Source organism: Idiotropiscis lumnitzeri, chromosome 6 (assembly GCF_059441095.1).
Source record: "Idiotropiscis lumnitzeri isolate Australia: NSW breed Sydney's pygmy pipehorse chromosome 6, RoL_Ilum_1.0, whole genome shotgun sequence".
Lineage (NCBI taxonomy): Eukaryota > Metazoa > Chordata > Actinopteri > Syngnathiformes > Syngnathidae > Idiotropiscis > Idiotropiscis lumnitzeri.
This window is the reverse complement of record NC_142396.1, coordinates 1700894-1728884: the sequence shown is the minus strand read 5'-3', so window position 1 is coordinate 1728884 and position 27991 is coordinate 1700894. Positions and strand designations below refer to the sequence as shown.

Genomic DNA, 27991 nt, shown 5'->3' with positions numbered 1-27991 from the left:
CAGTGGTGCTCTCATTGGCGAGAAAAATAATTGAGAGACACTTATTTAGCGCAATATGTCCAGCATAGTGGCCACAAAGTTTCTAGGCCGCCGCCACGGCCACATGATGAAGCAGCTCAGCCTTGTGATTGTGACTCATGCCGCTTGTGGCCTGGAGGGAGTCCCTGCACTTCCAGATTGATTCCTGGAGGCTATATTTAAAAGGAATGAGTCACATTCACATGTGAGGGATCACATTATTCATCGCCATTAGCACAAATGTTTTGGTGGAGACGTGCGCTAAATAGGACATGCTACACATTCACCATAAGGTGGCTTTCTTTGTTTCATGGCGCCGTTGCTCGTTTTGTCTATATTAGGCAAAAAAAGAAGCAGAGGGACAATTTCAAACTCAAGACAGCTCCAGATGTTGGAACCTTTTTTTTTTTTTTTCTTTTTCCAAACACGCCAGGCAATGACTCACTTTCCTGTGAGTCGTCCCGCGGATTCACACAAGACCGCAATAGAGCCCCCCCCCTTAAAATATCAAATCCAGTTTGTTTCACGAGAAGGCGCGTGCTCTGATGCATGCGGACATCGCTTTATCAGCGTCTCTCTTCTTTTGCCATTTTTTCCCCGATAGCCATTTAAGGCCTCGACACGTCAATCCGACGTCTGCCTCAAAGTTGGCACTTCGGAGCGCGAAATGACGGAAGTGCACACCGCAAAAGGTGGTAGTCGCGGGGGGGGCAGATTGTCATTCCATGCAGTGTTTTTTGTTTTTATCATTTTAATTCACTTGGCGTGATAAAAAAAGGCAGCAAAAACGGAATCCTCTTTGTTCATTCCGGGGGAAAATAAATAAATGAATAAATAAATGGAGCACCACTGAGGGCCGTATCGGAACATCTGCTGATGCATAATTCCTTCTTATTGAAAACTTGCCACTTGTGTGATAATGAGAATTTTCTCTGGCGTTTCCATTTTGGATGCTTCCTACCAACCCTGACCCCCCCCCCCAAAAAAAAAACTCTTATCAGAAATAAACAGGCCAATTGACTGCTGCTGTATGGAAGCCTGCCTAAAAAAAATCGCCCAAAAAAAATAAAAAAAATAAATCCACTTGACTCAATTTCAACCTTTGGTCATTGCCATGACCTGAATGACTTCGAAGTGACACGGACATGAAGGCAAAGCAAGTCCGCTTTATTTATGTTGGTTTCACAGTTACAAAACATTTAAAGGCTAATGAAATGTCGTCATTTTAAAACACGCCTTTAGAAGCAAAGCAACCAAATAAAAAGTTGCGTACTCAAAACGCCTGAAACAGCATGACGCGGAAGAGCTTGAGTTTGGAAACATTTATTCTTTTTTTTACTACCTAAACCATGACCTCAGTTTTGTTTTGATTTAGTTTAAAAATGTTGGTTGATCCAGTTATTTGCTTTAGAAATTAAAAAAAAAAAAAAAAAATGCAAGCACTTCGGCTATTTTGCTATAAGGCTAACCGCACAACAATCGAGGTTATCCCCGCAGTCGCGTGATTAGTCCTTGTTCCCAAGCTGTCGGAATGCCACCGGGCTAATGTGCCGCTCTAAACTGCATCCTTGGAATTCCCCCGCAATTACAAGGCGATGCCACAATCAAGTTTTTGTTTTTTTGTTTATTATAAACAATTTAAGGTCCCAAATTGCCACTTGAGCGACTAAAATCTCACCGTCCCGTCACTAGAAACGCCGGCGCCTTATCAGGTCGATGTGCATGAACTTAAAACAACACAGCGGCCTAAGACTAGTTGCCCTTTCACCTTCCACGAGTGAGGGGGGGGGGGGGGGGGGCAGAACGCCGTCTGTGTTTATGTGCAGCCACTTTTTTTTTGTGCACACACCCAAAGCTAAATGAGGCCTGCGTGTGGGCTGCCTGCCCCCACTAAGCAGATCACAGACGTCAAATATAAGCAAAAGTCTGCTATCGCAAAGTTGAGAGAGAGAGAGAGAGAGAGAGAGAGAGAGAGGAGAGAGAGAGAGAGAGGAGAGAGAGAGAGAGGAGAGAGAGAGAGAGAGAGAGAGAGAGAGAGGAGAGAGAGAGAGAGAGAGAGAGAGAGAGAGAGAGAGAGAGAGAGAGAGAGAGAGAGAGAGAGAGAGAGAGAGAGAGAGAGAGAGAGAGAGATCTACTAGTCCGTATATAAAATTGCACCACTCCGTCCAACTGCTGCAATGTATAAGGTGACTGAGACGGTTAACTTTAGGCCCCGTCCTTGATACTCTCCTCGAAAAAGAATTGTCAAGCCATCACCCACTGCGACTTAAAGTTCTGGGGAAACTAACGATTGGATTGAGTGATCCATTTCGAGCAAGTGAAAGAAAGACGGGCGTGGGCACAATTTAAAAAATATACCATGAATTTGGCGAGCCGCACGGCTTTTTGGACATTCCGTCTTTTTCAAATAAACTTACATTCTGTGCAAATTTATGCACACCCTTGATTTTCCTGTTTGAATTTGCTCCGCCACAAACTTGTTTAAACTACGAGGTGAGCAGGGGGTCGCCTAGCGTGTCTGCGGACGGTCAAGAGAATAACACTAATTCATCAATACCTCAAAGCAAATATTGGACTTATTCGTCTTCGGCGTGGAGACGGCTTCTCTCAGACCTTGTATAGAGACGCGTCGCGGCGCCTCGGCAGATTCCTTATTTATTTATTGTTCCCGAGTTGTCATAGTGACATTGAACACAGCGGGACATAAAAAGGAGCTCCTACGCGCACGCTGGATCCAATCTCTCCATTTCGGCTTTGAGATGGCATCACTGTGTGCTTGTTTTGTGTTTAGTGACTCATTTCTTACGTATTTACTTGAAGTGATGCAATTTACCGCTAATCCATTTTCAACTCAAACTTCTATGATGCCGTTTTACATTTTTCAATCCGCACGATGTTTGGTTTTATTCATCCATTCATCTATCCGTTAGGCTAAAGGTCAAAGGTCTTCAGCCATCGGGTCAATCGATGTCCGTCCGTCATTCTCTGTCGACAGTATTTATTAAGGTTTAAAAACTCGATATATCGATTTTCTTTTTCATAGCCCGATATCGATTCATAAAACCATATATCGATACTTTTAATAACGGCTGCGTGTAATCTTTGATTGAATCGAAAATCAATCCAAGTGAATCGAAAATTGAATCGAATCGTTTTGGGAAATTTGAATCAATCCCCAGGACTAGTATTCATCACCCATCCATCATCGATCACCTCTTCATCTGTTCATCCCTCCATCCATTCCTCTCGTTCTCGAGTAGCCAAGTCTGGTCCTCGAGTCCCCCAATCCAGCCTGATTTGGATGTCTCCTCCCTCTTCCAACGTACTTGATTCAAATGTTCAGGTTCGTCATCAGGCTTCTCTGCGCTTTCGCGGATCATTTGAATCCTGTTTTGGCTGGGCGGAGATATCTAAAACCCAAAACTGGATCACGGCTCTCGAGGACCACCCGCCGCAAGCTCTCTAGCGATCCATCCATCTTTTCGTTCATCGATCGATGCATCCGTCATCACCTGTGGACAAATCTCAAATCTAGAAATGAACTCTTGTTGTTGCTCACAAGCAAGAAACATCTCCAGATCACGAGACGCAACACCAGACAACTTTTTATCTATTTACACTCCGGAAACGACCGCCAGTTCTCGACAAATCTTGTTAGCGTTTCAGTTCAAGGAAAAAGTCGTAATAGTCCCCCAAAAACCGCAGCGCGCTGCGACGTCATGTGTCATGTCCAATTTCAGATAGCGACGCGATACAATGTGCATCGCTCGCTCTCGGGAGGCAAAACGAGGACGCCGGTTTTGTTGCCGCCGCCGTCGTGCAAATCCAACTAGACGGCTAAAATAAGATACTGAGTGGAGTGCAACACACGTGTTACACATCAGCATTTTCTTTTCTTCCTTGTGCTGAGCCACTTTTTTTTTTCTCCTCGCACTCCTTCCGTAGTCTCGTCGATCCTCGGAGAGAGTAACATGAGGACATAAAAGTGTGGAAAAGTTGTGGGTTGCAGCGCTGCAGAAAATGAACGGAAAATGTTATTACACGACTCTCTGGGCTCCTGTTCACGTTTTTTTTTTTTTCCCTCCCCGAGCTGAAAATCTGCTTCTGATCGAAGCACGACTGTCTGAACAGAGGCAGATTGACCGTTGCTTGCTTCTTTGGGACCGCCGTCATGCCGTAACACCCCCCCCCCCACCCCTGTGACATTTCAAGATGTAAACAGCGGCAAGAGATAGAACCTTCTCACTCGCCATCCTGACAGCTGGTGGCGGAGATTTTGTCAAGCAAAGGTTAAATCTAATCAGGGAGTGTGGTACATCTGGCCGACATTAGCATGAGCTGTTCGGGGGGGCGTATAACGGGAGATGAGGAGAAAGTCTTCCGTTGGGTTTGTGTTTGTTGTGGATTTTGGTGGAAAAATGCCACCCTGCGAAAGATTTCACAACCGTATGCACAATGTTGTGGTTTGCTGTTCACAAATTCTTCTATTTGGGATTTTTTTTTTTAATCCCTAAAAATATAAAGAGTTGAGTTGAAGAGGCGCTACATTGATCCAGAGTTTTTATGAGGAGTTTTCGCCGTGTAAATATCAAATGAAATCTGTCAGCCTTTTATTTTTTAAGATTCTTGTGAGATTTTTATTTTAAAAAAATGGTATTAAAGTGTTTTTATGTTTTAAACCAGGCGTGGGTAAACTACGGCCCGGGGGCCACATGCGGCCCGTTGAATGTTTTAATCCGGCCCGCCGAACTTAATAAACCTTGTTGATGTTTTATTTTCTAAATAATTGTTTTTTTTAAATACAAATATATTGTTGTAATGCTTTTAGTCACTTTCAGTCAAAATTAAATGTGTTTTTTTTTTTCTCCGATGAGGTGAAGTGACCAAAACACTCCATCCATCTGCTCCTGGTCCGGCCCATTGTGGCCCGCCAATCAAAAAGTTTGCCCACCCCTGCTTTAAACGATTAACATAGGCCAGTTATTGTCAAACTTTTTACACTAAATACTAGTAAAAAAAAAATGAACGACCTTATATGTACATCGTAGCTAAGCATCGTTCATTTCCAGTTCTGGTTCTGTTTCGCGAGCAGATTTGAGTCCAGACTCTTCTAAATTTGCTTGTTGTTTTTCAGTTCAAAGTTGGATGTGCTGCGCTAAACCGCGCTTCCAGCCAGACGTCTGTGAAAAGTGGCACAAAATTCCGTTTTTAAACGCCTTAGCTGTGTCAATCTTCAATTTAGCTTAGCAATTAGCCTGGCTTGTCCCTTCGTCAGAAATGCAGCGGCAATAATTACCGACTTTGGAGCCAATTCTTGACGTGTTTAGCCGCAGCAGAAGCTAGGCGCTAGCTAGCTGCTAAGTAGCACAGAGCTTCCCACGACCTGCGGGAGGTAACTTGAGCCTAGCGAAGCTTTTTTTTTTGGGGCGGGGGACCATTTTGGTGGTTGATTCTTTCATTTAGCGCGGAATGGAAATTTGGGATGCGAAACCATTTATTTCGAGCCTTGCCGTCGTGAAATAGGTCATAGATGGAACATGATGCTAACAAGTTGACGACATCCGAACTGTACTTTTGCGTCACAATTTACGTGAGCAATCGTAAACAGTATCGTGACATTAAATTTGTCGCCATTTGTTATAATTAGCGACAAGGCTCGAGCCTTTCTCACCCATTAGCAATCTGTGTTGACAGTTCTGTACTGTATCAAACCCCCCCCCTTCATCCTCCGTCATAAATGAGCAAACTCAAAGGCAGATGACTGTTTTCGCAGCGTCATCGGATTGATTCCAGCATTTTCCGGCCGAGCGTCAACTCTGAAACAAAGCGCCGCTCTGTGTGCAAATGCGCAACGCCTTCGCACGTTAGCCGCCACCAATGAGACGCTCGCCGAGCGCTTTGCCCCGCGTGCAATTTGCGGTGCGGGACTGACGGACGGCGCGAGACAGCCGCTCCAAGCCCAACGCTCATCCTGCCAATTCTGACAGAAGTACGGTTTTTAGCTGCCGACGGTATTTTAACTGTCACATTTTTATTTATTTTTTTTAAAGCTGTAAAACTTTTGCACCGAGTATGCGTCCAAATGGCCGGGCAGATGTGCAACTGACGTGTGACGCGGTCATACTCGTGCAAAAGGCCAAAAGAATTTGCAGTGGATTTGTTGACTACGATTTAGAAGTACGGTGGCCTTCGTGGGTCAGAAATGGGTTGTGAAGTGGTCACTTTTAAAAGTTGGGATGAATTGACCGGAGTTCTCCGAGAGCGTCGCTCAAAGTCTGAAGCTTTTTTGCACTTCACGAAAACTCGGTTTAACGAGCTAATTCTGCATGTTTGGCTTTTTCTTCGGCTGGACTTGCATCATCGGGTGACTTTTTGTCAGTTGTTTAAATACGAAAAAAAAAAAAAATGCGTCTACATTTCAACATGTACAGTGCTGAACAAATATCGGAGACAATTTGGAGTGAGTCATTTGAATTCCACATTTTATAGCCCAAAACCGAAGAGAAATTAATCAAGCATCATGTTCAACCACTTAAGCTAAAAGTTATTTTCGGAAATACAAAAATTATAATTTCACATCTTCCAACAATAATCAATTAGCAATTAGCTTCTCGTTTGTGGTTTGAAACATAAATTTTGATTTTGATTTTCGCAGTCACCAAGACAGTTAATTAAGGGCAACGGTGGCAAAAATCTTACATTGGGCGGTGGCGTAATAATTTAATCAAGCTCTATATTTGTATACGTCGCAGCTGCACGTGAGTGTAAAAACGGGCGCATCTCGATTTTTTATTTTTTTTTAATGAATGATTGATTGATTTTTGATAAGAGGAGCTTCTCCCATCAAGTCAGTTTTGTTGAATGGCAAAAAAACTTTTTGAACCGCATCAAGTCGCATGCATCTGCCAAAATACCAATACTCAGTCTAACCCGCCCCTGCGCAGATTTAGACTGCGCCTCACACTACACTTGCACGGTGCACAAAAAAAACTGTTAATAAATATTTTATGAATATCACAGTTTGACACTGGACCACATTTCCTTTGGGTAAAAAAAAAATTGGATATCGAGCAATATCCAGGTTGTATGCATAGACGATATCTAAAAAAAAAATTCGACATGGAGAAAAAAAGAATACAAAGTCTCAAGGGAATTGTCATGAAGCGCCTCCGCTTATTCACGCCGGGCATCCTGCACAAACTGTACTCGCCCTGTGCCGGAAGCGCAAAGTCACATTGGAAAAAGGTACTGAGGCTGACTTGTGCTCGTGCACTGTGGCGCCATTGTATGCCCCCCCCCCTCGCCTCCCCCCGTCAAAACTCACACTGCACTCTTACTTTCATCCGCCGCCCTCGCCCCCCCCCCCCCCCACACACACTTCTGCACGGATCCACAGAAAAGCGCACCCTGCAGTGTTCACGCTCGCTGTGAAAGCGCCATTCATAGTTCGTGTTCATCTTGTCACCTTGCAGCCACCTCCCTCTCGCTGCTGACCTCTCACAACACAAACGCAACGCAAACGCAAACGCTCTCGGGGTGGGGGGCGCCACGCCAGACATTGGCAGAAGAACGAGCAAAGGCCCTGCAATGGGAAACAGACTTCCAAATCTGGACCAGACGCGTATTTGAATATCATCCAGATGCTCCGCAATGAATCAGGCGTGAGAATGAGAGCACAAAAGTTCCAAATGATACTTTTGCGAGAAAAATCACAAACTGACACCTGAATTCCAACATCGAGGTGGACGAGGTTGGGGGGGGGTGGGGGGTTCTTTGCCAACGTGGAACAGATGTGAATGGAGTAAAAGAGGAGGGAGGGGCCAGCGCAGTTATTAATAATGGTCCTTACCTCCATGGCTGGGGTCAGTGAGGATGAGCAGGGTGAGGACGGCGCCCACCAGGGCACATTGCGAGGTTCTCATATTTTCGTGCTGCCACTTAATTCCTCCAGCGTCGCTGCTTAGACACGCTCCATTCACCGGGGCCTGAATGACTTTCCACTTTGGGGACCTACTACAGGATACTGCTCTGTGAGAAGGGGCCGGGCAGGGGAGGGACCAGGAGAGAGACGCCCTCTCTCCGAAACCCGCCTTCACCACCCCCCACTGCCCCCCCCTTCCCCATTTCGAACACGCTTGCACACATGTCCCAAGGCTGAAGAATCGCTTCCTGTCTCGCTTTTCTTGCCTCGTCACTTTGAAAAAGAAGCATTTGTTTAGATTCGGAAGGGAATCTTCTCATGGCAAATCATAGAAATAGAAATCTCCATCATAAAAACTTTCTGAGCCCTACAGTCCACGTTTCAAGTGTGAACAGATGTGAGTTGAAATGGGAGAAAAAAAAAAAATCTTAAAATAGTGGTGCGCAACCATCGGTCCGTGGCCCAGGTCTTATATCCAAGTGGCCTCGGTTGCAGTTACGTAATTTTCGGGAAACAAAAAAAGTCCCGCAATGCGGAAATTTGCCATTTTTCAACTGTCAAGTCTTTTTTGCAAAATATGTCAGCAAAAAAGAAGAGTTTTGTGGTTTTATTCATAATCATCGCACAAGTGTACAAAGAAGTTAACCACCCCCCCAAAACTGCCTTCCTTAAGTTTGATAAAAACAATTGTCAATTTAATTTTATTTTTTTTAACTCTAAAGACATGTTTTCCAAAATTTTTCGTCAAATATTGTACTTTTAGATGCATATTTATAATGCCATTTATGGTCAAATTCCCAAGTTTTAAGATTTAGTTTTTCCAAAACATTTTGGCCAAATTTTTTTCAATCGATAAAAGTGATGTTAATCACAAATCAAATTACAAAAGCTTAGTTTTTATTTCATTTTGAGCTTATTTAAATTTTTAATTTAGTTACTTTTAATTAGTTTTCAGGGTGGTTTTGTTAGTTTTTATTAGTTTTAGTTTTCTCCAAAACAGTTAGTTTTAGTGTTAGTTATTTTTTTTTACTTTAGTGCAATATTAGAAAAATACCATGGCAAGTATTGTCTAGTAAAACTTCAACAAAAATATAATTTGAAAACTTTTGAATAATTTTACTAATTTTAAATTTAATGCATTATATCGCTTCTAAAATTAGAATCGAGCCAAAGCCACACGCACAAACACAAACATTAAGAGGACGTGCAGTAATATGCAAATAAATATATTTAAAATCAACTATGTAATAAATTAATTGCTACAGTCGGAAATGAAGGACATTATCTTTACAGTTCTAGTTTTAATTAGTTTTATAATTTTCTTTAAAAAGCACTTACATTTTTATTTTATTTTGTGAACGAAAATTTGATTTTTCACTTTCCATTTTAATTATTTCGTTAATTAACTGAAATAACCTTGGTCCGACCTTCGGGTGAATTCAAAAGTAAACAACCGCACTGTTGTTGTTGTTTTTTTTTTTGGTCTTCGAGTGACCAATCTCGACTAATCATCGTACCGTCGCTCCCCCCTCGATCGATCGACAATAGGAACATTAAACTATGGCGCGAGAAATAATCGCATTGGCGCTAAACAGCTCCACCTTGGCGCTTTTGTCTTCCTTGGTAATTGAAGCGACCCGCTGGGAGCGCGAGCTGCTTTCTGCAAGGATAAACCTTTTTGCTTTTTAATGAAAGACCAATCAGGTTGCCAAGCTCTCTTGTTGCTTCTCCCTTGATCAATGTCGGCTTCTTTATGTTTTTGTTCCACTAACCTGCTCCCCCGAGCTAATTAAGCTTCCGCTCGGTCGTGCGCCGGAGCTTCTGGCTTCACATCACACCTCGCCGTTACCGATGCTGCAAACTTTTTTTTTTTTTTTTCTCGGCTAAAACAATCAAACGGGCTCTTAAATCGAGTGCTGGAGCTGATACGCTCCACTTTTCCTTGTCACGAGTGCGCACGCTCTCCTGATAAGGAAGGATTAGCACTTTCTGCCCGGATGCCGAGATTAAACTTCCCGTTCGCTCGTCGAGTCGAGAGTTTTTTTTTTCCCCATCGCGCGGTCAACCGCTTGGCAAATTATTCTTTCTGCAAGAGAAGTGGCAAAATAATTATAATGTTTTTAAACCTCTTAAAGCTATAAATGACTGGTGACTTGATTTAAAAAAAAAATTTCAAATAGAGCAAAGAGTCAAATTTGCATAATTTTTGCACAAGGGGAACTTGGGGCAGTGCCCCAGCAGATGACGCAGTGGAAAGATTCTGTAGTGTAGTCGTGAATATGTGCCATCATAAGTTTTTCTTAATTACACAAATTTGGAAACATCAATTTTAGGTCTTCAATTGACTTAAAAAAACATTTTGATTAATGTCATCAAACAATTGAATTTTCCAAATTAGGGCCGCATGGTATTGGAAAAATATGCGGCATGCGATATGGGTGTTGACGATCGCTATATTGATATTGCGATATTTGACAAAAAAAACATTTTTTTTATGCAGAAAAAAACAAGCCAGTTTAATGTGTTCTTTGCTAATTAATTGAGTGGTGAAGCACATTTAAGTTTGCATCAAATTCTGATAAAAGCATACAATTCCGTAATTCCTTGTCTTGCCATTATCGCCATATTTTTTATCGATAGTTCTAATGCTAATGTATGAGAACAATTTGACTTCAATGAAGCTATTTGCGTGTTTTTTTTTTTTTTGCGTGTGTGCGAAAATCAATTTTGACTTTAATGTGCCTAACTTACATCCGTATTTTCGTCTTATTTAAAAAGCCAATGTACGTATATTGTAATAATCAGAAATGCTTTAGCTCGCGCTTGTTGTTTGTAAAGGATTTAATGAAAAATATTTTTAAACACGTTTTCATAAAAAAAAAATAAAATCGTTGCTGCCTTCAATTGTGGCATGATGCACTTGCGAAAAAATGCTAAGACACAATGACATGCGTGCCTCCGAAGAGCGATTGCGGCCGCAAGACGACCCGCCGAACGACACATGGCGGTGGTAACCCAACGCTATTTACGGCAGACCATCTCGTCTGACAACAAGCTTCTTGATTATTTCAGCATGGCACGAGCCATACTTTAAATCTTTTCCCGGCCGAGCCCGCGACCACTACGACGCCGCCCCCTCCCCCAACGGGAGTCGTAATTCACCCTGGAATCGTCACCCGCTGAAACTTTATGACCTGACTGGGCGGGCCTTCAGCGAAGTCCTACTTAGTCCGACTTGAATCAATTCCCCTCATATTACCATCATTTATGACACCACGGCTGGACAAATAATTTACAGAAACACACTGACGCACTAGCGAGTGAGTGTTGGACGACCTCTCTTGAAAGGTCCGACTTGAAAATGTCCTCGCAAGTGTATCTGCGCAATTAAATCCACACTTTTCCCGCCTTCGGACATTGTGGTTTAAAAAAGCAAGAATATATTTGACATTTTCAAAGAGTCGCCAGTTATGACTTTCGGGCGTGTCGATTCCGCATAGCGCTGCCCCCTCACGAGTGAGTAGCCAATCACAAGACGCGTTCATCACCTTCAGCGTAAGGCCAGCGAAAAGGCCTTACTGTAACCAACTCGTGATCTGATTGGTTATCACAACCGCCTATCAACTGTAAACACCCCTCACACACACAGAATAGACGCCCGCACGATTGTATCCGAAGGCCTCGGACGAATAGTGCGTGCTACTTGTATCATGAAATCTGCCTGGCAACACGAGCTAGCTGAATTCTGATTGGATAAAAACTCTCACTTAAAAATAAAACACTAGGCTATAATATGACATCAGTGTGAAGAATATGATCATGATTTCTTGATGATGTTACGCCAGCAGAGAAGGCCTTGAAGGCCTTGACCACCCACCGCTGATCTACAACATGCTGTCCACGTCACCAGCGGCGGCTCCTCTGATGCAAGCGCCAGTCTCTCAAAGTGTTTTATTGAAGTGCGCTAATAATGTCGAACACGCACGTCGGGATTCCTGCCGAGTCTTTGATCCAAACATGGCAATTGTTTGCATTGAGCGTGTCTCCCCAATAAAACGCATGAACTCATTCACTGCCATTGACGGCTATAGAAGCCCAAAAAGTAGATTCATTTTCCCTCGGCAGGCAGCGAATGGGTTAAATGTCTCCTCCGGTCTCAACATTTTGAACGCATTTCCCAGTTTACCGCCGCATTGCTGGATTTCTTTTTACATCACCTCATCCGCTGCTGGTTCAATTCTGAAGAATCCAAACAGCTCATCGTGGACTCTCATCTCTCTCTCGTCAGAACACACTTACTGCTGTCGCACCAAGTGAGCTAGCATAGCATAGCATAGCATAGCATAGCATAGCATAGCATAGCATAGCATAGCATAGCATAGCATGCTAACATTTGGACATGCGCTTTGACTAAAAGTTGCTGTTGTGAGCTGCGACTCCCTCCCACTGTGCTCGGAGTCCGTCCTTATCACATCTCACGTCTGATAATTAAATGGGAACAGTGGCACCCGCTAGAACGCCGTGACCGGGAGTATTTTCTCCCGCGGAGCGCCAGTCAAGGTGCCTCCCTGTCAGTTGTGTCTGCTAATATCTCACATGTCATTAGCATGATTGCGCGGGCTAAAGTTCACGCTGCCTCCCGTCTGTCTTGGCGAAAACGCAGCGATGGGAAGCAGAGGCGAGTCCCACTCGAGGAGCTGAGGGGGACTCCTTCCGAAACCAAACAAAATGAGCGATCTGAGGAATGGCCGCGCTGACGTAATTTGAACCACATTTCGATTCAATTCCTGTAACCAAAATCCAAACTTTTACGGCTTCTGTCAACTTAAATGGCTTTTTTTTTTTTATAAACGCCGCAGAAGAAGACGTGCGTTTCATTCTTCACGGTGAATAATTGTCACGCCTCAATTTTTTTTCCGTCAGCAGCTTTCACCCATTTAGTGTTCATGAGAACCGTAGCTGGTTCATACAGGCACGTACCTTTCGCGGACCAGCAACCGTTCGCCAAAAAAATTCGAAAATCTCAAATGAGCCTCAGACTGGAACTGGGCCGCAGACCAGTGGTTGGGGACCTCCCCAATAACAAATGTAGACCAACTCAAAATACTCACAGGCACAGAGTAGAATCTTTATCCTCTGCCAAGAAGACTACGGCAGACATGCTCTGTCAGGAGATGAGAAATTTGGACTGAAACTGTGGACAGCAATAAGTGAAATTGACATACTTGTACTCGCGACTCGTCTTGGGGGAAGAATTGCGACTACTAAGGGCCAGTAATGTACTTTACAAATTAATCTCTGTAACATTTTACATTTTACGACGGATCTTATCACCTCAAAGACCCCCAAATGTGTTCCTGTGAGTTCTTGCAGCTGGCGGTCCACCAGAGCAGAGCCACCAGGTCAAGATGGGATTTAGCAGTGCCCCCTGGTGGACAATCACGAGCACTCAAATGCCCATCCAATTGAGCAGACATTATTTGATTCCTTATACGTTACTTATTTTGTTTTATTTATTTTTCTTGTCGATTTAACGAGGCTGATGCGATTTGCGTTTTTTTTTTATTTTTATTTTTTTAATGTGAGCAAACCGTGTGAGGGTATGGAATGCAAGGTCACAGTTCAAATGACGCTTGCTTATCATTTTCCTGCAGAATGAATCCAGCATCTGATGTGGAAGCGCATTCCCCCCCCCACCCCCATTTTAGAGATTGTGCTCCTCCTCAAGCGCCCCACAAATCTTGAGTTCTAAATCATTTTTATTTGGAGTGCTGGCTTTGCGCCGATTATTTGCGGTGTTTACCGAGTGTGTCTGAGGCGACAGCGTTGTGAAATGGCACTGTGACAAAAAGTCGTGCTTGGGAAACTATTTATCACCGTCGGGGAAACGCGCTTGTTTACGCAACACGACATCGAGAACACGTTTGTTTGTTTTTACGGTCATTTCCTTGTTGCTTGAGTCCACCCGTTTTCCGGACCAACCGGCTCCTGGGCCGTTTTGATTCTTTGTGAACATCGAAAATGATGACAGGCTAAACCATAGGTGTCAAACTCTGGCCCGTGGGCCAAATTTGGCCCGCAGGCCCGAGGCTATACCAAATGACGACGATACCATTTTAAATTCAAAATGATAATTGTAATTTTAAAAACTAAACATTAATAAAACCACTTATCATAAATATTTTTTAAAAATCTGCATTAATATTGTTTTTAAAAAATTAAATGCTGGCCCGCAGCTTTGTTCAAATTTTACTTTTCGGCCCACTGTGTATTTGAGATTGACACCCCGGCTATTAAAAATTACTAATGCTTGACAAATTGGAGGTCTGCATCACACAGAGAAAAACTGCTTTTGCAGGGTGATTTTTTTATTTATTATAATTTTTTTTTTTTTTTTACATTTTTTTTCCTTCTCTTCACATCCAACATATTTCTGTGTCAATATCCCATGTTATAAGGCAGACAAGTCCGCCCGATATCTATTTACAATTTATTTTTCTTTTCTAAATTTTGTAGGTGCCCCCAATAATCCGTTATTTACGGCATCAACTACTTTGGCCATCTTGACCGAAATCGGCTAGTGCCTTGGAGTCATCTGGAAGTGAAAGAAGAAGCGAGTGCGCCCCCTGGATGGACCCCGATTGTTTTACGTGTGAGTAAGTGTGTGCGTGTGTGTGTGTGGGTGTCTAAAAGCTTGATCAATCTCAGTCCAAATCGAAAAAAAAAAAAAGCAAGGCAAAGCAACTGCAGAGCGTTTTTCTTTTTTTTCTTGTCTACGTCTTCCCGGGAGTAACAGAGCAATCCGCCCCTTTCCCTCTTCGCGCCTCTTTCAAGTTTCATCTTGCGGGATCCCAAAGCAAGAAGAAAGGCCAGACGGAGGATTTCCCGACTCTGTTTTCACTTTGACGCTGCCCATTTGTCTGCTGTTTGCTATCTATGGAGTGCAAAAGTCCAGCAATTACTTTCTTGCTGACCTGAGGGAGATCTCCAATGAGGCTTCTTCATCTTCGTTTTCTTCTTCTGTAATCAGTATCATTATGCAGCCAAATTTTACCGACCTACATAGCTGGGGTAGCCGGTTGCAAAGAGGCAAAGCATTTTCCTGTAAATTATTGAAAACTTTCCCAATTGGGGACGGGACGTTTATAAAGAAATAATTGGACATTCAGTGGCTGAACTGTGTGTGGAGGAAGGTGTCTACTAGGGGTGTGGTCTTAATTTGTACATTATTCATATTTTGAAGTTCATTTTAAACAAAAGAAAAAAAATTTTTTTTACAATCTAGGTCAGTATATATAAAAAAACAAAACAAAAAAAAACAAATACTGTAGCAAGTCAGCAAGAACCAGAGAGACAACATTCTGGAGCGACCGCGTCAGTCTACTGGAACGCTTAATCGTCGTGACAGAATAAAGCCTCAAATAAACGGAACTGGGAGTAATAAATGAGCCAAGGTGGATCACAATTTATATTTGTGTGTTTCGACACTGTCACTTTGAAATAATGTCTTGTGATAGAAAAAAACAAACAAAGAAAACGTTTAATCGATTAATCGAAGAAAATAACCGATTCATCGAATAATAAAATAATTGTTAGTTACAGTTCTTTTTTATTCAGGATGGCGAATTAAGGCGACACAGAAACAAATCCACTAGAACAAGAGCCACCGATTCTCACAAATTTTCGGCCGTTCACGTGCGGCGGGTGCTCCTGTTTTGGTTAGCAACAACCCAATGTGGTTTACTGTTCTTGATTGTTATTCTCGCATTATTTTGCAATTTGGTCATGTGCTCCATTCCACCTACAGCTGCATGCAAAACTACTCCATGCCACCCAAAAATATTTTGCTAACTTATCATTCGGTCTTTCCGGTGATTTTTGGATTGCTCTAATTGGCCGGTTGCATTGATCAACACTGTGAAAGACAAAAGTGATGGAAGAATTCGATAGCTGGACTGCAAGAGTGTGAAAAATGTGGCATGGTGCACTTGAAAGCTGACTTGCCCAGTCTTCCTCTGTTTTGGCAACATGTGAGGTCGTGCTATTGCAACCGAGGCCAGGAGTCCTTAATCTGAGAGGGTCTCGGCGGAAAAGCCGACGCTTCTTGAACAATCCCCGTTGTGGCAGCCCGTGGTGAAATCCAGCGATCAGTCAACCCTGAGCCCCCTTGAGCCTCCTCAGGGGCTCGGGACTGCGGCCAGTCTTTCACAATGGCCTCAAAAGCCCCGAGGTGAAGTGTTGCAAGATGGCGAAAGAAAGACGAACACTCGGAGAAGAGAGAGGGCGATAGAGAGACAATGGAGACGGAAGAAGATTGCACCATTGTGCTTTTTTGGCACACAAGGCCAACAAACACTAATTTTACTTTTTAGACTCAAGCAATTGTGTCTGGGTGGAAGTCGTTCAACTTTTGGGAACAAAACAACCTTTCCAAGAAAAGTTCACATTAAGAATCTTCAAACTTTTTTTTTTTTTTTTTTTTAAGTGAAATCTGCCTGGCAACACGCGCTCACTGAATTCTGATTGGATAAAAACTCACCTGAAAATACAACATTCGGATATAATATGACATGAAAATGATCATGATTTCTTGATTATGTTAGGTCAGCAGAGAAGGTCTTGACGGCCCGCCACTGTGTAAAAATGACATCAGCGCTAAAAAGCTCCCCCCCCTAAAAGACTCTTTCGTGATTCCATTTTATTTTTTTTTGTGATGAGATTTACGACAAATTACCACGCCCCCTTTTGGAGCTCAGCGTGTTATTTGTTTTTCCCGGTTTCAGCATCTACGTCACCGCAGGGGGGCAGTTTGGATTAATTGGCGTCAAACGTGAGCTGATGTGATCACCTCCACAAAATCCAAAACACCCGTGACGATCGATTCTTTACGTAGGCTGAAGCGGACATGAGCAAGAATGCGCACACGAACCCCGACGGGGTGTATTTCGGACATTTAGCATCTCTTTGGGTCACAGAAATCGTGATTTCTGAATGGCTCGACACTCGGATGGGATTTATCCACTCCCAGAAATATGTTGTGTCATCTCAGTGCTTCCCAACTTTGCCGCCTGACCACCGAGAATCAGTTCACTGAAAACGAAAGTTTGCTTGCAAATATTCTGGGCTGCTGCAGCAGGACGAATTTGGACCATCAAATCGTTAAAAATGGCATCAATGTTGTAACTTTTATTATCTTTGCGGTGCTTATTACAACATCTGTTTTGGATTTGAATTTTAACTTTAAGTGCAAATGAAATGGACTCAGCTGTGCGGTAATCACCCGGGAGTTCCAGATGTCAGGAAAGAGAAGAATGAAATGAGCCTCGTTTCAATCATGAAAAAAAAGACATCCTTCAGTTCGGGATTGAACTTGCACTCATCTCCGCCGCTGCAGCCGCGACATAATTCAGCCTGACTTGGCAGTCTGCCATGTATCGGTGTATCAAGGATGTGAAAAAAAAAAATGCTCCAAATTCTCTCCAAGGACCACATCTGGAATGGACTCCACGTAAAAATAACAAAACTGTAATTGGCCGGGTATGTCCTCCTCCTCCTGCTCCTCGCCAGGCTCCGAATGGTGGAGCTGTTGCTTCAAGCTGGACAGTCGGGTTTGTGCTCCGTCGGGAGACGTCTGGTCGCAGCGCAGCTAATGGGCGGCGCACGGGGGCCTCATTTGCAATCAGACTGGCAGAAGTTGAAGCACTTAACTTGATGGGAGACCGCCCGACAGGCCTTTATGTCCTCCCCCAAACTTCTTCCCATTTGTACGATATCCTCTCGCCGACACTCACAGACTGCGCCATTAAAACTCCACATCCACACTTTTGCTTTTACAAAAACAACGAGGCGCTCTTTTGTTTCAATGAAGAACATGTTCATGATTGTGGTTAAAGCAGTGCTTCTCAATTATTTTCTGTTACGCCCCCCCTAGCAAGAAGAAAACAATTCACGCCCCCCCCCCCCCCTCCCCCCATCACCCACTCTCCGCCACAACTCTAAATAATAGCATTTTCGGTGCGAAAAAAAACCTACAACGTCGTTGATAATCGCTGCGCACAATGGGCAAGGAGAGCGCCACTGCTAACTAGTGGAGTGGAGGTGCAATTACACTTTATTGTAGTACGGCGGAAAAAAAGCATGTTCCCCAAGGTCACACCCGCCCCCCTCAACATCCCAGGGGGGCCCGCCCCACTATTTGAGAAGCACCGGGTTACATTAAGCCACATCACGGCTGGAAAGCCGTATAACGCAGTCATGTTAGACACAAACAAAGAAGAGTTTCACAACTACTGTGACTCTTCAAATTGCTCATATTTTTGCAGAGGATAAAGAATGTGCCCTGTGAGGATTGTGTCAGTCTACATATGTTGCTGCACTGTTTGTGTTCAAATTTCCGATTCTTTGAGTTATAATGAGACATCAATGCTAATCCTTAGCCCGTCTGTGGAATTTAGCATATTTATATTATTAAAATAGCAGTAGCAGAATTTTTATATAATTTTAAATGTGCAACATGGTTGTGAGTTTATCATTGTGATTGTGAAAATTATATAAAATGCGTGTAACTCACCTCATCATGTTTGTTACGCGCGCGCAATTAGCCCGGCATCGGCTTAGCATTTGGTCAATGACATGCTCATCATACCTGTTTAAAATTGAAGAACATTTGCAAATTTCCGACCGATTTTCCAGCGAAATTAACAGAACAAACCCATGAAGAAACAAGTCGATTTTTACTCGCTATCTTGGGCGTGCCGGATCCATTTTTTTCAGAGTTTACTGAACCCTCAGGCCGAAACAAGAAGTTTACAGTTGTAAAGGTCAGATCGGATAATCAGTCATAATCGTCTGTCCGCTGTAAAGGGCAGGCAAAGGGAAGCCGGTAATACGGGATCGGTCCAAAGGTCAGCGACGATGTGGCAGCTCTTTGTTGTCTGAGGCGCAGGAATGCCAGAGCGCTACCAAAATACAGGCTAGCCCAAAAATGGATTCCCCACTTTTTTTGGAATGTCAAAAAATGCAAACGTAACTTTGCGGTGCAAAAATGAATGACATTTGTGCTACTTAAATCATAAGAAATGTTCTGCTATTAAAAAGACTTTTGCAAGTGAAGCTGCGTGTTGGCTAACGAGCGACGTTAGCTTGCGCGCGTTAGCCATGTTGCGTCGATACGCAGGCAATTCTAATTTGTGATCCGTGGGATATTTGACGCATCTCCGACATACCGCCAAGTCACATGGGAAGTGTTTGAAATATTTGTTTCCTTTGCATGATGCCGGCGGACTTTTCGTTGGCGGCGAACGGCTCGAGACTCCTCGTTTCACCCTCGGAGCCTCATTTGGTCTCATGGGACGCTCGAAGGCATGAGCTCATGAAAGCGCAACTGGAGCTGATTTGGTCGTATCTTTTCCCAGCGGAGACGTCGCGTCCTAAAACAGATCTACTGCAACATGCAAAGGACGTCTCGTTTACGACCGCCTCCCAAATCGCTCTCTGAAGAGAGAGCAGATGTTGCCCTCGCTTATGCGGTCCCATTTTTTTTTTTTTTTGGTCAAACCGAATGAGGTTGGTGATGCTTTGCGATTGACTCTTGTGATTGACTTGTCCAGTTTAAGACCTTCAAATCTCTTTCCCCCTGATGAAAACTTTTGATGATAGTTGCGTGTTTTGGGTCGTTTTCTTGTTGCATGATGAAGATCGTCGCAATTAGTTTGCATTTTTCCGTCAATTAACCGAGAAAATGGTTGTGACGTTTATCAGCTCATTCATTTGATGAATACTTAATAAAAGTAATGTGACGACGCTTAAATGTAAAGTTGCATGTCATCCGCATCAGGATGATGAACAGATGTTGTGATTCTCCAAAATCTGAACAAAGCATTGTAGCTCTAAAATACAAGTGGTCCAAGGATGGACCCTTGTTGAACACCACATGTGATTTTTGTTCGCTCTGCCTCTCGACGACCAATTGAGACAAAGTAGTCGCTGTCCTGTCTCTTGAATCTCTTGAAACTAATTCAACATAATCTTACCAAGGCCCACCTCCTGCTCTAGTCTCTTTTTGAGGTTTTTAACGACAGCAAGGACTCGTCCAGCTTTATATATATGTTTATATATATATATATATATATATATATATATATATATATTTATATATATATATTTATATATATATATATATATATATATATATATTTTTTTTTTTTTTTTTAATTATATTTATTTATTTTTTATTATATTTTACTTGGAAACAATGGCCTTGATGGTTTACTCGACGGGAAAAATATCCAGTTGGCCATGCGCACGTACGCTCGCTGGACACTTCATTAGGTTGATTTGGGGAATCCATTTCAAGCGTGTGTGTCGAAACTCATTATTTGAATTAGTTTTGTACAACTGTACAGACTGACTTGTCTGTCGCAGTCAAAATCTGTGGGGAATTTCTAATTTTAAACTCTAAAGAACAGACTGAAAAAGGCAGAGACGCCAACTACTCCGGACTTTCCGCGCATGCGTGAGATGTAGTACCCCTTCATGCCATTGGTGGCGCTGGTCAAAGCGTAGCCTTTGATGGTGATGTCCAATAATGGCCGTATTTCGTGAATAACGGTGATTACTTGGTCTTCACGCTCTAATATCCAGCCAGCTGTCGTGTTCGCAGAGGAGATATGAAAATGAGCATAGTTCTCTTAGTTTTAGAGAAATAGCTTCAATTTTCTCAAATAAAATTGAAAGCATGACTCAGGCTTCAAACTATACTTTGGACCCTAATTCACTATCAAAACCCGAATTAAAAACCCTGATCCTAGTTTGAAACGTGAATCTCAAACCCAAACCATCGCTTCAAATCCACATTTAAAACCAGAACTTGGCCTTGAAACCCTATTTTGAAACCTGAACCTTGGCTTTAACCTTTGAACTTTTGAAGCCGTAACCTGTCTAGAAACCATCGCATCTCTTGCCAAAAGGTGAGTTTAAAGCCCTGACACAAAAAAACCCCCCAAACTTTTGCTTCCTATTTCACATTGCTCGTCAGGGCGAATGATGTCACATTCCCGGCATTGTCCGTGTCTCAAACGTTAACAAGACAGGCAGCGACGTAGACGAGAGGCGTCCGAATGATTTTGTTCAACGCCTCCGCATCTTCTCTCCGCGAGAAAGCGCAAAAAAGGTTCGTAAAAAAAACGCAGACGACGACACACTCGGAACAGATAACAAAAGTCAACGCTGGCGTAATTACCTCCATCATCGATCTTCTCATTAATGACACGCCGCTTTTGCCCATCCTAATTCAAACTGATATCAGACGCAATATTTACCAACTTTAAAGCTGATGCATTGAAAACACGCACATGCACACTAAAGCTTTGAGGGTTTACTGTGGTTAAAAAAAAGCCAATGTTTCTATATCCGCTAAAACCGTTCGTCCCCGGTGATGAGCTTTTTTCTTCTTGTAATCAGGGCACCTCCCTCTGCAATGTGATTGGCTGCTTGCGAAATAAACAAGCCACACCTTTGAAGATATTTATTGAGCAGAGAGGGGAGGGGCGAGCAGTTACGCACATCCCCACACGCAACGAGAGAGATTGACCCACCGTGCTAACATGCTAACGCCAGGATGGATGCATTTTGGCGCCGTTGATTAACGTTCATTGTAAACGACAACAAAAATGGGATGTCCGCGGGTACTCGTTAGCCCCAAGGACAACGTGAGTAGTTTGTGGGTCACCAGTGATGGACAAGTAGAATGGTCCATACAGTATTTATGGTTTTTTTCTTTCAACTTATCATGGTACCCGCTTTACTGCCATTGACGGATAAACACGTCAAATATACTTTTTTTTTTTTTTTAATATTCAGTTTTTTTTTATTTAAAGAAAATGGATTGTGTTTGATTGGAAAAAAAAACGCTGTGTTTATTTAGCCAAATATTTCAATGGAGGTCATTTTAAAGCCGCGATTTTAATACCGTGACGCCGCAATATTTTTGCACACGGTTCTCATACTCTCAAAAAGTTTTACGGGCCCATGTCTAGCTGGGACGCATTTAGAGTTGACATAAGAAGGAGTAACGATGGAAGATTTTATGTCCAATCACAGGAGCTCAATTATGCTTGTTATGAATAAGACAAACCCTCAAGATGAAAGACGTCCAAGTTTCGATGGCGAGATGAGGTGACGTGTGTGTGTGTGTGTTTGTGTGTGTGTGTGTGTTACCCGTCACATCGGCCCGAATGAGCAAAAAGCACATCCTCCTTTCTTCTGATCTGGAGTGAGAGCGAGCCAGCGAGCGCTGCGCATCGCATTTAAACACGCGTCATTCGGCTAGCGGCGCTTACGAGGCCACCAGGGGGTGTAATGTGACGAGCGGGATCGTCGTCATCCGTCGTGCCGCTGGTGCGCACTTTGTGAGCAGATGGCTTCTAACAACACTCCCACGCACAAGCTCAAGTCAGCAACTTTGCTTTCTTGGAGTCACTCAGATGCGTTGGTTCGTCACATGGTTAATTAGTTAGACAGCTTTTTTTTTTGGGTCGTACTACGTCACACTTGGCGGGTTTGTTTGAAAAGAGAAGTTAGGAGAATTTTGATGAAAATTAGCGTTGCCGTCTGTGTACATTCAGAGCTTTACAATACGCCCAGCTCCCACAACAGGGACAAAAAGAAAAAAAAAATACGTGACCAGAATTGGAGACAAGTGAGCGAGGAACATTTATTTTTTATTTTTTTTATATAAAGCTGTTTAACTTTGCCAAAACAGCAATATTGTTTCCATTAGCTTCAGCACAGTGTCGGCCATTTGAATGCGTTGTCGAAATCTTTTTTTCTTTGTTTGCTCTCGGAAATGCTGTCGTCATCACAACGCGAAGCCCCTCCCCCGTGTGAGCGCGAATGAGCGGCTGCGTTGTCAACACTTCCGCGTTGAAAGGCCAGCGAATAAAGCGAAGTGGAACGCTCCAACCGATTTGGCGTGAACGTAGCATAAGGGTCATTAGCAGAGCTGGGCACTTGACCCTTTTTTGACGGTCAGTCCCCTGCCCTCCGACTTCGAGTCGCCGCCCTTATTCATAAAAAAAAAAAAAAATTGTCAGCCCCCCGTCATTGATCCCGTTACGTCCCCCTCCCAGCTAAAAAAAAAAACCCGTCCGTGTATGACGCCGCTGATGCTCACGGCAGAGGTTTATTTAAAGGGTGAGTAGTGTTGCTTTAATTGAATATTCACTCCTTATACCACAATGAATATACGATTCCAGTACACTTGTTCAACAGGTAACAATGTTGCTGTTCATGTTCACGCTGGAACTGATGAAGTTCTGTTGTTGCCTCTGGGGAAATATTCCTGCCTTTAATTAGCTTGATATAGCAACATTTTAAACCAAGTACTAGTTGCACCCAAACAACAAATCCATAGCAATGGAAAACAACCTCCTTGGAGGAGGTAATAAAGTCATGAGGCAATAAAATACGAACGATAATACCCCACCTCCGCGCGCGTGCGTGTCCTTCACTTGAACTAACTCCGCTTACCGCATAATCAATCGAAGGTAATTGAGTCGATCAATTCTCAGACAGCGTCGTGTTGAGCAGACAGATTACACGAGGCACTCTAATCCCGCCGGAGCAAAAAATGGTGGCGCTATTCCAAATTAGAATTGCCAGTAATGTCAGTGTCAAGGTTGCAGATGTTGCTCTGCCTGCTGACATTTTGTGTTTGGGAGGTGTGGATGATGCGCAACGTAGGGATTCCCCCGGCGTATTTATGCCTTAAAATAGGCTTCAATCAATTTATTGCCGCTGTCAACGGACGATTACCATCAAACGAAACATAAAACACAGAGAATTACAAAGGTGCTATCTTTTTTACCTTTAGCATAATGCTAACGAACAATCCAAGACAAACCCTAACGCATTAAACAAAAACGGTGGAGCAACAATGTAGACGGACGATATCACAATATTCCCAGGCATGTAATCTTAATTCCTTGCAAAGAATGACAAATATTTTCAAAGTTTAGAGAGGATCTGTGACCGTCTTCTTAAATAGCTGCACGTTTGTATTATACTGCCCTCAGGTGGCCAGGATACGTACTCTAGAAGGCGTAGCGCGATGTCCATTGAATTGAAGCTGAAAAAGGGTCGAAAAGAGTTTTTAATTGTTTGCAATATATTTAATTATGTTATTATGGATATATATATATATATTTTTTTATAAAGTGCAATACTATAGTGCAGTGGTCCCAAACCCCAGGGCCGCGGCCCAATGTGGACCAGCCCATAGTGGGCCGCACAGATGAAAGGAAAAAAAACAAACAAAAAAAACCGATCAGTACTTTTAGTTTATTTATTATTAGAGTGTGAAAAATATTTTCGGGGGGGAAAAGTGACCTGCTTATTTCCGATGCGTCGTACGCTTGACGCATGTCAAGATGTTAATAGTCTCGGTCGCATTTCGCTAACATAAATATTCAACCCACAAGCTAGCAAAATGAGTACGACCTCGTACGAAGCCCGCTCTGCACAATATGCGAAGAGCAACACACATTTTTATTTTTTTTTAATCAAACCTAATAAATAACCTGTGATCAAATTGGACGGTTAACGTGAATTTTTCAACAAGTCCTCTCCAAGGAGTATGAGATTATTGTGGGACGCAGGGACCCGATTGATTTTTAATGGAAGTCAACACAGACAGCCGGCACTTTGTTCCCTCTAAATGCTTTTGACTGACATCCCTACTAACAGCGTGACATGTATTTTAACACCAAAGTGGCTGCAACTGTCAATATGATAACTTGAACCTTTTTTCAATTTAGCGTGTGTGGCTGAGAAAATAACTTTAGCGAGACGCGTATTTTAGTTATTGATTGACGCCGAAAGTCATTTTAAATCCAATGTTAGCTCTTTAAACCTTTTTTTTTCCTTTCTACAAAAAGGACAGAAAAGTGCAAACCACACACAAACACACTTATTTGGAAAATCATTCTGAAGAAGCTACCTCATGCTTCCCAAAGTTTATTTTCATTGATATGTTTCTCTTCTTTTGAGCTTTGGCCCACCACATTCTGTGCGTGCGATTAATTTCCTGCCAGTGGCCATAAAATTACACTTGGAAAAATCGACTCATGATCAGTAGAAGGCCGGTGATTCCCTGATTATGGGGTCATTCTCTTTTGAAGAACTATTCTTAATCCGCACTCCAAAGAGAGGAATTTATTTGACTAATTTTAATCCTTAAAGGGAAATAATAAAAAAAATTAAATAATAATAATATATATATATATATATTTTTTAAATTTTTATTATCATTTATATATTATTATAATTAATGTATTATTATTATTAATATATCTATTATTATTATATATTAACAATAATCATAATATAATAATAATAATGATGATGATGATGATAAATGTATTTACCGTTTGGGGCCATTGAAATGAATGCTACATTAAATAAAGCATCAAAGTGTTGAATGAAAGTGGAAAATGTAGTCATATTTTATGGAATCATCCTTCATGAATCATCAAATTTAAGTTGTGCACGTTATGAGGAGAAATAAGTCGTGCAACGCATCCGTTGCTTCATCGCAGAGCTCATTTGTCGTGTCACTGCCCGAGGGAGGAAAAAAAAAAAAAAAAGTTAGTGTAGGAGTTGCTACTGCTTTTATTGTGGTCGGCAGTCAAGCTGAAAGTATGTCGTCCGGTTTTGATGGTGTGTCTTTGGAGTGGACATGAAGGAGGTCGATAACAGATGGTAAAACAAGTTTCATGGTACATCCCGGACAGATTTTTTACGGTGCGCAATAAAGGAGAGATCATATGTCAAATCTGATCAGGAAAACTGTAGAAGACATCACCTGGTGCGTCATGGTCTGTCCTCCATTAACCTTCTTGTAGAAACTTCCCTTTTTTTTTTTACATCCAAAAAAATGAATAAATATAAACATAAAATGGGAAAAAAAAAAAAAAAAGAGGATAGTAAACCATACCAATCCAACATCTGCCGTCGAAGTCGGCACGTCAAACGGGAAAATGACCAAAGAACCCGCCAACTTGGCATGCATGCGTTTGAAGTAGTACCACTCCATGCCATTGGCGGCGCTAGTCAATGCGTAGCCTTTGACCGTGATGTCCAATAATGAGAGATTACGTCATCGCGTTTTATGTCCATTGCGGAGATGTGATAATCAGCAAAGTTGATGGGAATAAACCCCCCCCCCCCCTTCCCCACCTTCAGATTGTTGTGTTGGACCTCAACGGTAATCCTCGCAGTTCTTATTAGTTTTTATTTCACACTCAGCCATTAAAGAGTTTATTCATTCGGTTTGTTAGCCAAAGTTTGACTGTATACCGCAAACATTGTTTAGTATCCTTCCCAAAATGTTTTTGTACAAATAAAGGCCTCACCAGAATCTGAACTATTTGCCCAACTTCGGCAATAATATAAAATCCCTCTGTCGTCGAAAGATGGGACAGATGTTTTTTTTTTTTTTACGATGTTTACCATCAGTGGCTTTGCGACGCATTGACAGGTCTCGTGTGCCTCGTTGGCAGCGGCCATCCGAAGCAACAGCGAGCGGCATCGGCCATGTCGGCTCGGCCGCGCCGTCCAAAGGGCTCATCTGCTCGTCTTCTGGCGCGTGAATGTCGTCGTTAGCGAGCAACCAAGCACGACCGGCGCCCGCCGTCAGTCAAGTTGAACACGCTTCAGACGGCTCTGATTAATTAGCGACACTCAAAGTTTTGCACTTGTCATGCTGGAAGCTTCACTCTCACTTTGTGAAATCAAACTTTTTACACTGGACTGATTGAAAGTGTAGTTCTGGGAACGTCGGTACACTCCGTCTGTTTGGTGTAGCGCCATGTCGTAAAGTCGGAGCCGTTGTTATGGCGACTTGCGAGGGGCGTGTTCCTTCGATTCAACGACAAAGTCATCACTCTCATTCAAGAAACTTTATTGGACGTCACGGTCAAAGGCGACGCTTTATCGCCGCCGATGGCGTGGAGGGGGTACTACGTCTCACGCATGCGCAGAAGGTCCGGAATAGTTGGCGTCTCCGGCGGCCATTGCGGTGCGTTATTCGGTCATTTAATGGTCCGACGTGCCAACTTTGAGGACGAGGCGACACTTGGACATGACGGCTGATGTCGGATTGGTGTGTAGAGGCCTTCGCATCTGAGGTCGATCTGATGTGCTGATGCACATTGGCAGTTTTTTTTTTTAATTTTTTTTTTTTACATTTGGAAGACATCTGATCCCAACTTGGAAGTCATTTAGCAACTTTGGAGTAATTTTTATTTTTTTTTTACGAAGCTGCGGTTGCTGCCCATTTGGAAAGGGCCTCGTTTCAATGTGTCCCCAAAGGAGAGTCGGCTTCTCAGCTGTTCAGAGGTGACATCAGAAGAAGCCGACGAGGCGGAGCGACCGCCCGACTGACAGCTGCCATCCATCACTCGCTCCGCCAACCGTATGGGGGCTAACGGGAAGCGGCGCGTCGGTTAGAATGGTGACCGGCGCGGAATTTATCGCTAGCGGCTTTTTTTTTTTTTGCCGGCCTGGTGGAATGCCGCCCGCCTGCCATTAATCCCTTTGACCGGCGATCAATCAGCTACTTTTCCAGGGTCAAACCGTTTGGGACATGCTTCACTTCACTGCCGTGTTGTCAAACGAAGCAGCGTGTCCAACAACAGCCGGTCGTGATTTATTTGGACACGCCGACTCACAATAAATCTTAAAAGTGTCAACATCCAGATTCACCTCCGGAGCTTTTTCTCAAGTCTGCACCCTGTGCGTTTACAAACGGACGGTCGACACGAGACAAACGAAGTGACCAGAGTCTCAATAATGCCGACGCATGACGGGCGAGAGCCACGGCGTCGTCTCCGAGGAGTTTCCGTTGGGTGAAGCTCACTGATGCTGAACACTCCGGACAGCTGCAGCTAACTCCTCCACAAATCTTTTTTCCTTCACCACCAAAGGTAATTCTCTCCGGACAATGTGCATCCATGTTCACCGTCCGCTGTGGAGAGCGAGAGAGACGTGGAATAA

At 43.1% G+C, this 27991-nt stretch overlaps 1 protein-coding gene and 1 long non-coding RNA gene across 4 annotated transcripts in view; one reads left to right on the top strand and one right to left on the bottom strand.

The window, feature by feature from the left end:
* The window catches only part of cspg4 (chondroitin sulfate proteoglycan 4), a 55592-nt gene extending 47609 nt beyond the window's left edge, over window positions 1–7983 (bottom strand). Inside the window, exon 1 of the mRNA XM_088298746.1 lies at window positions 7868–7983. Within this exon, the coding sequence (XP_088154872.1) occupies window positions 7868–7940 (73 nt within the window). The 5' untranslated portion in view covers window positions 7941–7983. The remainder of the gene's footprint in view (window positions 1–7867) is intronic.
* Window positions 1–27387, top strand: part of LOC148334437 (uncharacterized) — a 66726-nt gene extending 39339 nt beyond the window's left edge. The window contains exons 3-4 of one of the 3 annotated variants that reach the window (XR_015844094.1): window positions 14456–14591; window positions 27257–27387. This is a non-coding gene — a long non-coding RNA (uncharacterized LOC148334437). Of the gene's footprint in view, window positions 1–14455; window positions 14596–14735; window positions 15239–27256 lie in introns of those variants that run through there. The other 2 variants (XR_015844092.1, XR_015844093.1) reach the window with 2 other exon arrangements.
* Window positions 27388–27991: the final 604 nt, after the last annotated feature.